General features: G+C 36.5%; 1 protein-coding gene across 2 annotated transcripts in view; it reads right to left on the bottom strand.

Annotated features, from left to right (window-relative positions):
• LOC150098581 (dual specificity protein kinase CLK2-like) overlaps positions 1-16277 on the bottom strand; it is a 152591-nt gene that overhangs the window by 124642 nt on the left and 11672 nt on the right. For both annotated transcript variants that reach the window (XM_090405819.1, XM_090405818.1), the window contains exon 2: positions 13251-13384. In XM_090405819.1, coding sequence (XP_090261945.1) covers positions 13251-13384 — 134 coding nt within the window. The remainder of the gene's footprint in view (positions 1-13250; positions 13385-16277) is intronic.

Genomic DNA, 16277 nt, shown 5'->3' with positions numbered 1-16277 from the left:
TTGGCAATTAAAGTATTTTCTTATCATCAAATTCCTGCCATGTACCCTCAAGGGGTGTACAGGATATGATAGTACTACATGAAAAAACTTTGCATCATTACTAACTTCCTATCTACAATTTTCCTCCAAATCAGTCTGTTACTTGTCAAGACTCCAACATCATCAGACTTTATATTTCTATCGTCTAGGGCAGTGCTTCCCAAACTTCTGGATGTCAGGGCCCTTTGCAAAAATTAAAATATTTCACGGCCCCCGCTCGAAACAAAATCTTAATAGAGAGATATATTATTATAATATTTATTGTATTTATATTCAATACAAAACATACACAGCAAATATTGCAAAACTCAAATGCATATACTACATTTTTTGCCTCTTACCGTTTGGTTCTATTACTATTATTACGGGCAACTCCAGGGAGTCATTAGACTCATCGAGGGAGGCCCCAAATCATATTCATCACAACTATCTGACATTCATGCAGTATCTATCATACCTCGCCTTAAACTCATTCACTGTCACAGCATCCACTACAGACTCAGGGAGCGCATTCCACTCATTCACTACTCTAAAAGTAAAGAACCCAGCTCTAACACCTTTACTAACCACACTTTTGCCCAGTTTCCATGGATGTCCCCTAGTCCTCCCACAACCAGCCCTGTTCTCAAAAATATCTTCTGAATTAATTTTATAGAAACCTTTCAGTAATTTGAATGTCTCAATCATATCTCCCCTCCTCCGCCTATCAACCAATTTTTGCAACCCACAAATCCTCAACCTGTTCTCATACGGTTCATTCCACAGACCTGCTATCATCTTGGTCACTCACCTCTGGATCCTCTCCACCTCCTCCCCATCAAGAAGAAACCTAGGTGACCAAATCTGAGCACAGTAGTCTAGATGGGGTCTTATCAAGGCTTGATAGAGAGGAACAATAACCTACTTGTCTCTGCTTGTCAACGTATTCTTCAGCAACCAAGTGATTTGATGAGCTGTTTTGGTCACTTTTGCAATGTGTCCCCTAAATTTCAATTCCTTATCCACCAACACTCCTAAATCTCGTGCCTCATCAATTTCCTGGAGCTGGGTTCCACCAATGCAGTAAACTGCCGCCAATCTTTTCACCCCAAAATGCATAACCTTACATTTTGCCACATTAAACTGACATCCATTCTCCTTAGCCCAGACCTCCAATCTATCCAAATCATCCTGCAAAATTTTGACGTCATCTGCATTCACTATTGCCCTACCCAACTTTGCATCATCCGCAAACAAATGAACTGTTCCTCTCAGATCATTTCCTATATCATTTATGAACAAATTAAACAGCAGTGGTCCAAGAACAGATCCTTGTGGCACACCACTAGTCACAGGCCGTCTTGTGGACTCTACTCCCGAGTAAACCACTCTCTGATATCTCTCCATCAACCACCCTCCTATCCATCTCACCAACCCTATGTCCATTCCCATATGCTGCAATTTACTGATTAGAATTCCATGTGGAATCCTGTCAAAGGCCTTGGCAAGGTCCAGTAGAATCACCGTAAACCCATTACCCTTATCCAGTTCAGCCGTCACTGTGTTATAATACGTGAGCAAGTTACTGAGGCATGACCTACCCTTCACAAAACCATGCTGTCCCCGATACAGTATCCCATTTTCTTCTATCCAATCTTGTATTTTCCTCTTGACTATTTTCTCTAAGACCTTGACAATGATTCCTGATATGCTAATCGGTCGGTAATTTACAACAGCAGTCTTGGAACCACCTTTATGCAGTGGAACTATTTTCCCCTCTTTCCACCCGCTCGGGACTAACCCAGACCCGAGACTCAAATTAAACAAAATGGTCAAGGGTACTGACAATTCTTTAGCTGCTTCTCGTACAACACGAGCTGGTATACCATCCAATCCCACAGATGTATTGACATTGAGGTTATGCAATAGACTACTCACCTCCATTTCATTAACCACAATTCCCGTATAATCTACTGGTTTATTCGTTTCTGCAATGTCACCACCTGGATGATATACTTTTGCAAAGTGCTCACTCAGTAACTCAACTTATTCAGTTACCTCCCTACCATCGGCATTCTTTAAAATCAATCTGCCATGTACATTTTTCCTTTTACTTGCTACATATCTAAAAAACTGTTTAGGATTCTCTTTAGCCTGCATAGCCAATGTTCTTTCGTAATCCTTTTTTGCTTTTCTTACCACACTCGTCACCCTTCTGGCCTGCGCTTTATACCGTTCATGTGCCTGCCGGTCACCCTTCTCCTTAAATTCCCTCCATAGTTGTTTCTTTTTTTGCAACTCAAGCTTAATGGTTCTGAACGCGATATGGGCTGTTCTGGTAAAATATGAAATACTGTCCTTTTTTTTTGAGTCTGTTTCTGCTTCTTCTGATTGCTCACGGGATTTTTTTTTTTTTTATCAACCACTTATCCATCTCAGGTTTAAATTTTTTTAACGTAGAATAGATCGACTAATATCACCACTTACCGATACTGGCACACCACAGACTGATAACATGAAATTAGTGAATATTACCTGAATAAGGGAATCCCCGGACCAGGAACATATTTCTCTTTTGTGACTTTTCTCCCTTTACGGTAATTAAGCCTAACGCGAAACAGACAGCAAAGGCAGGTTATTAAAACCTGCATATGATTGGTGCGGTATTAACAAAAGATCGCACAACCGAAAGATAAAAGCATAGCTGACAATTGAGTTGAAATGCTAACTCTCTTCAACCGAATTCCATATGTGAAACTGCCATAACATTCATTATATATATATATTACTTAGTTTTACACTTTTACGAATTTTAACACGTTCGGTTGAATTTTATTGCTGCCTTGGGAAATGGAACTTGCACACACCTAATTAATAACAATAGTTTTTAATTAGATACTGTGTTTGCCCATGCAACATATGGTTTTGTTTCAGTCTATACAGCATAGTTTCTGTATGAGAGGACATGTGATTCATTAATTAGTGTGTTTTTATCCCAGTTGTCTCTAACTGCACTATTTGTTGAGAAATATATTACACAGACTCCTCATACCTTATTCACTGGCATAATAAAAGTACTTGTTTTTATTGCCTCTGCAGTATAGTGGCTGTTAGGGAGGGTGTGTTGGAAGCGAGTTACTGTCTCCCCACATGAACTTGTTTAAGCTTTTTTTCATGTGTGAAGTATATGCGAAACTTTTATTGGTAACAGAAAACTAGCTCGGATGACAGTGATAACATAAAACGAGTTTTGATATGTATATAAAGTCAATATCAACAGTCCCTGATTACGAACGCGTGATGAAAGGGACAGGAAGATTTGGAGCTTCCCTGGAGAGCATTTGAATTAAATACAATTAACCACTGCTTTGAAATGAAACATGAATAAGCAATATTTACTAATATTCATTAAGCACCGAAATACCCAGGAAACAAAGTTTGTGAACCAACACTAATGTGTGAATTTTTCCATTAAAATATAAAAAATAACAAAAAAGATATAATAAATAATCTCATCCAGGATGATCCAGATGATCAAGTACCTGGATGATCTTTTCCTAATGCTAGTTATATATATATGGCTTAATTTATTTTCGGAATACTTTAATAAAAACCTTACTTGGAATACTGAGGAAGCTAATGCCTCTTTAATTATTGCATTCTGTTTTATCAGATGAAAATTTTACACTACAGTAGATTTAAATTTGATGGTTTATTCCTTGAAATATATAAAATTATGCTATAACATTAATCATAAATAGAATGCCTATCTCAAAGTTGAAAAGCAATCACCATAAATTGTTCATAATTTTTTTTAATTAATTTTGAATTACACAGCTATACTTGGTTCCCTGTAACTTTATTAGTGTTTTCTCCGGTTCATTCAGCTGCAATTGAGACATCTGAAAGCATACTCACTTGATACCTTAATAATACATGACTCTATAGGCAATACTGAATTTTCCATATACACCCAGTTTATTCACATTATCTTTCATAAAAGAAAAGTGTTATCAAGTCTTATATAGAGAATGCACAATTTGTTCTTTGGACTCCATTCTATTAGAAAAATTACATAACACACACAGTCATCTAATAGATATAAAGAAACCAAAATTCAGAAAATGATAATTACTATCCTTTAGTCAGACTACAATCTGATGTTAAGAGGATTTCTACAGCCTACCTTAAAAGGACTTTTGAACAAGGATTCTCTGCAAATACAATATGCATAATGCTTTCAAACAGCATGAAAGTTATTTTCTTTCCTATCATCTACTAAGAAAAAATTACCTCCATTATCCTTACTCAGTGTTAATCCAGTACCTTGTTCCTGTAGACTGCCATTTTATATAGACGGACAATTCTTCTAAGATTAGAATCCAAAAACAAGATTACATAAGATTTCTAGAATCAGAGGGTTCAAGCCTTTCTTCTGATGCAATCAACATTAGACAATCAGACTAAAATTTTACACTACAGTAGATTTAAATTTGACTATTCCTTGAAATGTATAAAATTATGCTATAACCACTAATCATAGAATGCATGCCTATCTCCAAGTTTTGAGAAGTAATCACCATAAATTGTTCTTAAATTTTTTAAAATTAATTTTGAATTACACAGCTATACCTGGTTCCCCGTAACTTTATTAGCGTTTTCTATTGTTTACTCATCTGCAACCGAGACATGTGAAAGCATACTCACACTGCTTGACTCGTTCTGGTGTCACATTTCAAATGTTGTAACCAATTTTTTTTGCTCTCCTCCTGAATGATGTTTATGTTACAGTGAGCAAAATACAGTTTTTAGTAAATTCTAATTTCCATTATATGTGGTAAATAATTCTTTGAAAGCATTATCTAAAAAAAAAAAATTAAAAAAAAGAGCTATTTGTTTAACAGATGACTCCCTCCAATCACTTTCCCACAGAACTCCATTTTGGCATTATCTTAATTTAGCTATTGCCATGGATACTATCCCAATGAAATAACTACTACCATTCCTCTACTTTCCTCTCATTACATGCAAACAGCAGCTACTGGCTGACATCCATAGGATTAGCCTCCAAACATTTTGAACCAATTTTTCTTCATTTCATCTGCTCTTCATAAACTATCTTTGCAATACCATAATAATGGTATTCATTAGATACCATTATTATGGTATATGAATATCATATGAATACAATCCCCAGATCTTCAAGGAAAAAAATGATTCTTTTAACTTTTTTTTTTCTCTAACCACTAGTCCAAACATGACACTGCCAAGTTGTATGTCTCAAGACCACTTGGGATAATATGTATGTCTCAACCTGTGGAGATAATATAAAAAGCACTAACAAAAAAATTTTAATACCTTGCCTTTATAAGGATTATAAAAAAATAAATAAATAAAACCATCTGTCTCTCTTTCTTCTGAAAGAAGTCTAACTAGCCAAGTGAGTAGTGTTTCAGCTCTCTCTCCAAAGAGTAAATAATTCTGCTCAAGCATGGATATTTGTAAATGTGGCAGATTTTGATGATAAATAATTTCTATCATTTTGTATATTGGTTTAAGCCAATAAGAATACAATCTGGTCCGCTAAATCCCAAATTGCCAGCCCATCCTAGTTCGTTCAGCATCCAAGTAGATACCCAAAGAAAAGTCTCATTGACTATGTTATTGTTGATAGTGATGTTTTCTCCCTGGTGCAGGTCACAAGAGTGTACAGAGGATTTGAAATTGGAAGTGATCACTATTTACTCTTGAGCAGGATAAAATTGAATTTCATATTAAAAAGAATAACATCTAAGAGAGTTTTAAAGCGAATAAAAGTTGAGCAGCTCTCAGATGAACTGTAGACAAAAATACACAAAGGTCATTGAAGAAAAAATGAAAGAGTTTGAGAACACGAACCAAACCTTGGAGATTCAGTAGCAAGCCTTGAAGAAAACCCTGATTGATTCAGGCAGAGAGGCATGTAGTGAGGTTGTGTGCAAGGATAGAAAAATCAGAACTCCATGGTGGACACAGGAAGTTAAAGAGGCAGTGAAGGAAAAAGAAGAAAGCATATCAAAAGTTCCTGGCGAATAAGTCAGCTTGTACTCTTAGAGAATACAGAGACAAATGTAAGAAAGCTAAACACTGTGTAAAACTAGCTAAACAAAAGTCATGGGAGGACTTCGGCAAGAACATAGAAAATAAATATCAAACAGGTGGTAAGATATTCTGGAGGTTGTTGAAGAAGCTTAGAAATGGAGGAAAGAGTACTGTAAAAGGAGTTAAAGATGATAAAGGTGACATGAAAACGGGAAAGAAGAAAGCATATCAAAAGTTCCTGGCGAATAAGTCAGCTTGTACTCTTAGAGAATACAGAGACAAATGTAAGAAAGCTAAACACTGTGTAAAACTAGCTAAACAAAAGTCATGGGAGGACTTCGGCAAGAACATAGAAAATAAATATCAAACAGGTGGTAAGATATTCTGGAGGTTGTTGAAGAAGCTTAGAAATGGAGGAAAGAGTACTGTAAAAGGAGTTAAAGATGATAAAGGTGACATGAAAACGGGAGAAAAAGATATCCTTGAAGTATGGAGTAATTACTTTGAAAAATTGCTAAATGAAACATGCAGTGATGACAGCACAGTGGTAAAAAACACTGACCAGGCATGCAGACAGGAATACATATCCATACTTGAAGTAGAAAAAGCCATCAAAGGCTTGAAATGTGGAAAGGCAGCAGGAGTAGATGATATTCAATCAGAAATGCTGAAGTATGGTGGTATAAAAGTCTTACAGCGGCTGCACGGCATAGTTCAGAAGGCCTGAACAGAGGTAAGAATTTCTGATGATTGGAGTAGAGCTCTAATAGTACCCATATGTTAAAAAGGGAAATAAAACTGAATGTGAGAATTACAGAGGTATTTCCCTACTGAGTGTTCCTGACAATATTTATGCCAGTATTATTATTATTACGGGCAACTCCAGGGAGTCATTAGACTCATCGAGGGAGACCCCAAATCATTTTCATCACAACTATTCGACATTCATACAGTATCTATCATACCTCGCCTTAAACTCATTCACTGTCACAGCATCCACCACAGACTCAGGGAGCGCATTCCACTCATTCACTACTCTAAAAGTAAAGAACCCAGCTCTAACACCTTTACTAACCACACTTTTGCCCAGTTTCCATGGATGTCCCCTAGTCCTCCCACAACCAGCCCTGTTCTCAAAAATATCTTCTGAATTAATTTTATAGAAACCCTTCAGTAATTTGAATGTCTCAATCATATCTCCCCTCCTCCGCCTATCAACCAATTTTTGCAACCCACAAATCCTCAACCTGTTCTCATACGGTTCATTCCACAGACCTGCTATCATCTTGGTCACTCGCGTCTGGATCCTCTCCACCTCCTCCCCATCAAGAAGAAACCTAGGTGACCAAATCTGAGCACAGTAGTCGAGATGAGGTCTTATCAAGGCTCGATACAGAGGAACAATAACCTGCTTGTCCCTGCTTGTCAACGTATTCTTCAGCAACCAAGTGATTTGATGAGCTGATTTGGCCACTTTTGCCATGTGTCCCCTAAATTTCAATTCCTTATCCACCAACACTCCTAAATCTCGTGCCTCATCAATTTCCTGGAGCACGGTTACACCAATGCAGTAAACTGCCTCCCATCTTTTCACCCCAAAATGCATAGCCTTACATTTTGCCACATTAAATTGACATCCATTCTCCCTAGCCCAGACCTCCAATCTATCCAAATCATCCTGCAAAATTTTGACGTCATCTGCGTTCACTATTGCCCTACCCAACTTCGCATCATCCGCAAACAAATGAACTGTTCCTCTCAGATCCTTTCCTATATCATTTATGAACAAATTAAAGAGCAGTGGTCCAAGAACAGATCCTTGTGGTACACCACTAGTCACAGGCCGTCTTGTGGACTCTACTCCTGAGTAAACCACTCTCTGATATCTCTCCGTCAACCACCCTCCTATCCATCTCACCAACCCTATGTCCATTCCCATATGCTGCAATTTACTGATTAGAATTCCATGTGGTATCCTGTCAAAGGCCTTAGCAAGGTCCAGCAGAATCACTGTAAACCCATTACTCTTATCCAGTTCAGCCGTCACTGTGTTATAATACGTGAGCAAGTTACTGAGGCATGACCTACCCTTCACAAAACCATGCTGTCCCCGATACAGTATCCCATTTTCTTCTATCCAATCTTGTATTTTCCTCTTGACTATTTTCTCTAAGACCTTGATAATGATTCCTGTTATGCTGATTGGCCGGTAATTTTCAACAGCAGCCTTGGAACCACCTTTGTGCAGTGGAACTATTTTCCCCTCTTTCCACCCCCTTGGGACTAACCCAGTCCTGAGGCTCAAATTAAACATAATGGTCAAGGGCACTGACAATTCTTTGGCCGCTTCACGTACGACACGAGCTGGTATACCATCCAAACCCACAGATGTATTGACATTGAGGTTCTGTAATAGACTAGTTACCTCTACCTCATTCATCACAATTCCAGTATAAGCTGTTGGTTCCTCCATTTCCGCAAAGCCACCACCTGGATGATATACTCTTGCAAAGTGCTCGCTCAGTAATTCCACAACATCGACTGATTCAGTTACCTCCCTACCCTCAGCATTTTTTAAGATCATTCTACCATGAGCATTTTTCCTTTTACTTGCAACATATTGAAAAAACTATTTGGGATTCTCTTTAGCCTGCATGGCCAATTTCCTTTCGTAATCTGCTTTTGCTTTCCTTACCACCCTTGTTACCATCCTGGCCTGAGCTTTATACTGTTCATGCACCTTATGGTCACCCTTCTCCTTAAATTCCCTCCACAATTCTTTCTTTTTTTGCAGCTCAAGCTTAATAGTGTTATTCATCCATTTAACCCCTACCTGATTTATTATTCGGACTCTTGGTATACAGTCAACCATTGCCTCCTGCAAACAGTTCTTAACCACCTCCCATGCACCATCAACATCCAGCCCTTGCAGTTTTACATGCCATGGCATTGAGCCAAGCACACACCTAAGCTTGTCATACTTACCAGCCCGGTAATTCCACATATACCCTGTCTTAATTGTAAATTCGACTCCTTTAGCCACCTCCCAAGTCATGACCTTATGGTCACTCTCACCAATTGGTGGCAACATGGTCATGTTCGTTACAGCTACATTCTCAGTTGCAATTACTAGGTCCAGCACTCTCTGCCCCCTGGTATTTTTCAATACATGTTGTCGTAGATAGTTGTCCCTTAATAACTGCATAAAATCCAATTCCTTCCTCCCATGTGCCCTCTCTTCTTTCCAGTCAATGTTACCATAATTGAAATCACCCATAATAATTACCCTCCTTCCATTCATTTCTTCTATTTGCTTATGCATACTATTCCCACCATCCACTCCATCACCCGGTCTATAGCAGCACCCAATTGTATATTTTGTTCTGCTAGATTGTATCTCACACCAAACAGCCTCAAATGTGCTTTTTTCCCCATCCTGCAGTTCAACTTCTATACTCCTTGGCTGAAGCTCATCAGCTATCATCAATAACACTCCCCCCCCCCTTTTATTCACCCTGTCACTCCTGAACACGCTATACCCATCGCATTCAATCCCACTAGCTTTAGCATCTTCTGTCAGCCATGTTTCACTAATACCGACAACCTGTGGCCTGGAAGTGTCAACCATGGCCAAAAACTCTTCCTTCTTATTCCTAATACTCCTGGCATTAGTGTACATGAATCGCAGAAGCCCATTTGTCCCATCCCTACTTTGATTCCTTATACTAATTATCCCATTCTGATTTGTTGTCCGTCGTACTCGCCCGGGCATAATATACTCATTCATACACTTAACTGCCCCCCCTAAAGTCTGCATATCTACTCCCCCCCTCTTAATAAATCTAGTTTCCCTGAGTCTGTACATCCACTTCCACATCATTCATCAACACTCTTTCAAGTCTCCGTACACCAACTCCATTCAAATGTAACCCATCCATCTTATATAAGTCCTTTCGCCCATCGAACTCATTCTACACATCCACAAATTCCACACCACTCTCCATGCATAACCCACGCATAAAGTCATTGGCAATTATGGCCCTCCTTCTAAACACTTCGCTGTCATACCGCGGTAAGATACTCACCATCCTAACTCTCTCACTCTTCTCTTTTGCTACCTCAAACAGCTCCCTCACATCCTCTATCATTTCCATTTTGTCCTCTTTCAAATCATTCGTTCCTGCCACTATTATCATCTCTTTCACCCTCTGTTTTTGCAGTCGAATAGATTCGCTGACGTCCTTTATGTTCGCACCCGGCTGGTACGACTTCGTTAAACTCTCAATTATTACGCCTCTTAATAGCGAATCCCCATACAGCACTCGCTCCTTCATTTTATTGACGTTTACGTACATTCTATTATTTGCCGTCACAGACTTCCGCCGGTTATTTGTCGGTACGTTCAACACACATTTTTGCATACGCTCCAGTTGTCGTTTGGCTCTGTGTATCGCGCCATTTAAACGGGCAATTTCGCTACTCGCATTTATCTCACCATTTTCATTATCGATCAAATCATCCATTCCTTCGGTGTTTCTACCTTCATTTACACTTTCAGCGACGCTCTCACACATATCTGGCACTACCACGCAATTCTCTAGTACACCGCCATTTTCTACATTCTGACTACCGTTAACGATATCAGTCTCGATACACGAAACACGCTTGAAGTCTTCATTCTCTTTACACTTTCTACACATATTAACTCCACTATCACTTTCTAACCAGACTCCTACCGCTCTTCGCAAGGCATACATTTCACAGACAGCACATTGCATAAATTCTTTTACATCAAAACTCTTAAGCAAGCATGGCGACCTGGCCGCCATTTTTTTCTTTATCGGTGCCATGTGTACGCTATCTTTTCTTAAAAATAATAATTAAAATAACAGAAAACACGCAAAAATTGCACAGACACACCAAGAAACAAAAAGCAAACAATACTACTTAAAATTCTGGTAAAATATCTAATGTTAACACAAAATAATACTGATCTTTTCAGGAGCTCTCGACAAGCCGACGATCTAATCCGTGCGCCACCCCAATATACATGAGAAACGGTTGAAAATAATTGTGGAAGAAAAGCTTAGTGAAGAACAAGCTGGATTCAGGCCAAATAGAGGCTGTCAGGATCAGATCTTCACTTTTACGACAAATAGTGAGAATGCATGGAAATATAACAAAGACCTGTATTTAAGTTTTGTCGATCTGGAAAAGGCATATGACAAGGTGCCAAGACAGAAGCTATTCAATACGCTACAGTTATATGGTGTCAATGGGGCATTATATCAAGCAATAGTTAGTCTTTATTTGAGTTGTAAGTCAGCAGTTAGAATTGAAGTACAGGAAGTTGGTTTAATGTTATGTCTAGCATGAGACAAGGATGTACATTATCCGCTGTTATTTATTAACTATATGAATCACATTATGAATGAAAGTGGTATTAAACCTGATATCAGAATTGGAGATGTTAATGTCAGCTCTTTGCTTTATTCAGACGATATTATATATCTAAATAAATCCACTACAAGTTTGCAAGATTCCCTGACTAAATTGAATAACTGTTGTAATAGATATGGCATGAAGGTCAGCAATAAAAAGACAAAGACAATGAAAATAGGTAGAATCGTTGAAAATGTCAATTGTTGTGAACAGAGAACCTGTGGAACAAGTAAAACATTTCGGCTACTTAGGCACGATTTTTAGTGAAGATGGTAAATTAAATATGGAAATAGACAATAGAATCAACAATGCTGGTATGATAGGAAGTCAATTGAATAAATTCATATGGAATATAGAGAGAAATTAGTCGAAATACTAAATTAGCTGTATACAAGACAGTGTTCAAACCAGTTTTAACTTATGAATCTGAGATCTGGGTCAGAAGTAAAACACTTGACCAAAGACTAGAGACCGCAGATATGAGTCCTGAGAAAAATTAGACATGTGAACAGATGGCATCAGTGGCAATATCATATTAAAAACGAAGATATTAGGAAAGAACAAGAAATTGTCAGCATCTAGGAATGCGTTAGCAGAGCTAATCTCAGGTGGTATGGTCACTTAAACAGAATGGGCGAGGAAAGATTAGCAGAACAAGTGTTCTCTGCCAGGTTAGCAGGAAAACGACCCAGAGGAAGACCAAGATATAGGTGGATTGATACGGTACCAAGTGCCTTAGACGATAGAAATATAAGATCTGATAATGTTGGAGTCTTGACAAATAACAGACTGATTTGGAGGAAAATTGTAGATAGGAAGTTAGTAATGATGTAAATTTTTCATGTAGTACTATCATATCCTGTACACCCCTTGAGGGTACATGTCAGGAATTTGATGATGATAATTTCCATCATCCAGTGTGAGACCAACACCACTTTACTAATTGGAAATCTGAAGTGGCTTGAAAAGGTAATGTTTTTGTTCTCTAGAGCAGGGCTCCTGGATTATTTAACAATCCCATCTGCAGTACTTGTATTGTAGATCACAATAGTATGATATGACACACGCAGTCTAAATCCATTAATACATATTACAAATGAATATGAAATACAGAATTTGGATTTAAGTAAAATATTATTATTACCAATTTAGAAATGTCAAATGAATAATAAAATAGTCACTAAAGTTTATTTTTTAAAATAGGCATATAACTTAATTTTTTTTTTTATTTATCGTAGGAATCCTACCCACCAAAGATTTTAAATCCATTACTCATAGGTCAGACAACCAGAAACTATTCTAGAGAGCAAAGATAGATTTTTTTTTTTTTTTTTTTTTTTTAGCCAATCAGGCATCCAATAAACAGGATAGCAATCTCAAATTGGGTACTGAAATTCATCCATTACCTAAAAACATGCTCAAACACCCACACTGCTATGAGATCTGAACCCACATTTTATTGATTAAGAATACATGATTTATCTGTAATCTGAATAGTGAATTTCTATGTAACATCTAAAATTAATCAGTTATGCCATACATCCAATCTTCTCCTTATCAGAAATGAAAGGATCAGATGTTATGCAATTTATTGTATGTGAACTTGTGCTGATTAAAATTTATTGCATAAAAACCAATATTAAACAATAAGGTATACATCACACTGATTTATTTCAACATTACTAAGAAAGCTTAAACTATCAACTCACCCCCTATGCTTAGAATGACGAAGGTTGTAATCATGAGTATCTGTAGATACCTTCCGTTTCTTGTATCTATGGCTACTGCTGCGAGAATCACAACTGACAGATCGAGAATGCTGTCTTTTTCTGGATCTCGGCATCTATTTAAAATAATGTATTTTTTAATTACACAGAATTTAACTAGTATAATTTTTTTTTTGGAAACTAGGTTTCACGTTGCTCCTGATTTTCAAATAATATTCATTACCTAATAAACAAGGCTTATTAGGTAATGAAGCTACCCCACCTTTCCAACCAGAGACTAGGTTAAATAACTAATATAAAGTCTTAATATATATATTGAGTAATTAAAAACACATACCTGGTTGTATATATTTAGAGTGTAGGAATAAGCAAATATTCAGAGTCAGCTTGATTGAGCTGAAAACATATAGTAAGAGAAAGGTGTTGAAAAATGAAGCTTAATTATGTGAACTTAAATATGTATCTTCAACAGTCAGAATGAAATATAAATACAACTGGAAAACAAGGAAAATGATGGGGGGGGGAGACTTTATATTAGTCAGCATTTAGCTGAAAAGAGAAATTTCATTGAGCCGAAAACATACAATAAGAGAGGTGTTTTAAATGAAGCTCGATTATGTGAACTTAAATATGTATCTTCAATAGTCAATTAAATACAATAAACAAGGAAATGATGAATCAAAAAACTTTATATTAGTCATTTACAGAGCATTTGGATGAAAAGAGTAGCTCCAAATAAACTGCTATTTTTGTTATTAGAATTTAATTTTTTAAACCTTTCTCATACTGATCATATTAGCAATGCTTTTTATTTTTATTCTATAGCATAGTTCAGCATATACCAATAATGCTATAACTGTGTTAGAATAAAGAGTTCCTCCACTATCCATAACACATGGCAAGTCTTGCAACTCCTCTAAAGGCACCACATCACTTGAATGGATAAATCTGAATTTGACAGATATAAATAATTTCCTAGACCTTTTCAATCAGTTCCAGTTATAAAGCAGATTGAAATACAGGCAACCCTCATATAATGTGGATGTTAGGTTCCACAAAAATGCAGCGTTACATAAATCGCGGTATGCGAGACTCAGATCACATAGAAAAAGTAGGGTTAGGTTCCGAAATTGTTTATATAATCTTAAAAAAAAAACTATGACATATCCAACAAAAATATATTTTTTTATTTAATTCAGGTAATTCATGTAAATTAAGAAAACACATGAACTATGAGACAAATACATAGTATAAAATTATAAAAAAATACAAATTGAACACAAACTTCATTGCACACAATACATAAACGTTTTAGGCAAAATAAAATAAAGTGTATATTTTAATCGTCATCACTCTCTTCAAAACTAACATTTCGTAGATGTTCTTTATTTACAAATGGCTGGACGTCATCATCACTTGAAATCTCTTGGACATCATTAGTATAATTCTCATTGCATACTTTGGCTGGTTTAGTTATCAAGGTCAGTAATAAGACCTTGCTTACCATGATGATGCAATTTTTTATTAAGTTCATAATATGGAGCTAAACAAATATCCAATTATCTCGGAAATTTTCCGGAGCGCTCCATTGAGAGATCATTATCCATACAATAACTTTCTTGCCATGTCCAATCCTATTGCTAATTTCTTTAAACTGAATTCTTTAACGGATTCATCACAATCAGAATCTTCGGCAAAACTTTCTCTCCCATTTGGTTCGATGTCATCTATTAATTGTACCAGTTCCTCCTCATTTAAATCTATTTCCCTATCAATTAATTCGCTATTGAAGAGGTTGGAGCACTTATGAAGAAGTTCGAAGGTTGAGTCTCATGTGCTGATCGAAACCGAATGTATCTTCAGTCTTGTTCAATTGTTACCTTGGCAGTTTACAGTGGGTGGGTTTATCCCTATTAACAAATGTGTATATTGCAAAAGCACTCTAAGTGGCCATTGCTATAAAAATATTTTTTTTTTACATAAAAAAAAGCATTACATATTGTATAACTCACCAAAAAATAAAGTGCTCAGCTTGAGATTAACACACTTATAATTTTTAAGAATAAATACTTTATACAGTAACCAATTGACAAACATGAGCACTAAAGTATTTCCCCTAATATAAATTCACTACTTAACTACATGCGCGATACAGATAGACGCAAATTTAATGAAGATAAAATTTGATTTTTAAGTCGCGCGTTGAAAAATATATGAAAAGATAAAGGGTTACTACAGTTTGTAGACCGTCTTATATCGAAACCGCATTGTATAACTACCACGTTTAACAAGGGTTACTACAATTTGTAGACCGCGTTGTATAAGTACCGCGTTATACGAGGGTAACCTGTATATATAAGATTTATTTCAATATATCTTATATATATTTAATATATAAGATATATTTTATATATATATATATATATATATATATATATATATAAATAAGAACTCAAAATTGATAACTCCAAGCTACCGTCATCAGTTAGCTACCAATAAGTGCCATGAAATAAGCCAAAATGAGTGATATGTTGACTCCAAAACAAACACTGTGGCAAATCAGTTGCTCAGCTGGTAAAAGCTACTTTTACATGCAGTATGTCTGGTTCTGTCACTTGCATATGTTTCATGTTGAAGGTTAAATCTACAATCTCGTATTTTTAATATTTTATGAATCAAAATTTCCTTGTTCATATTTATCTGTTGTCTCTACTACTCTTCATTTTTTTGCAATTAATCACTTCAGTCTTTTCAACTTTTTATCCCTGTAGTAAAATATAACAGCAAGCTCATTTTCCATGGTGAATTTAAACTGCCAACAACCTCAACAGCAACATTAATTACTTCAATATGTGAAAAAGAGGGTTAGGAAAAGATTGAGTGCCATGATATTGAGACTGATATTCTTATGGGCAAAGGGACACACTGTAAGTAATTATGTACAGCAGAAGTTCTGGCATCTTCTACCAATCTATAGCAGGGTTTCTCCGATTTTTTCTACGACAAAAC

The sequence above is a fragment of the Typopeltis vanoorti genome, chromosome 15, assembly GCF_054136105.1.
Source record: "Typopeltis vanoorti isolate ZY-2024b chromosome 15, IOZ_Tvanoo_1.0, whole genome shotgun sequence".
NCBI lineage: Eukaryota > Metazoa > Arthropoda > Arachnida > Uropygi > Thelyphonidae > Typopeltis > Typopeltis vanoorti.
This window is presented reverse-complemented; position numbering and strand designations above follow the sequence as displayed.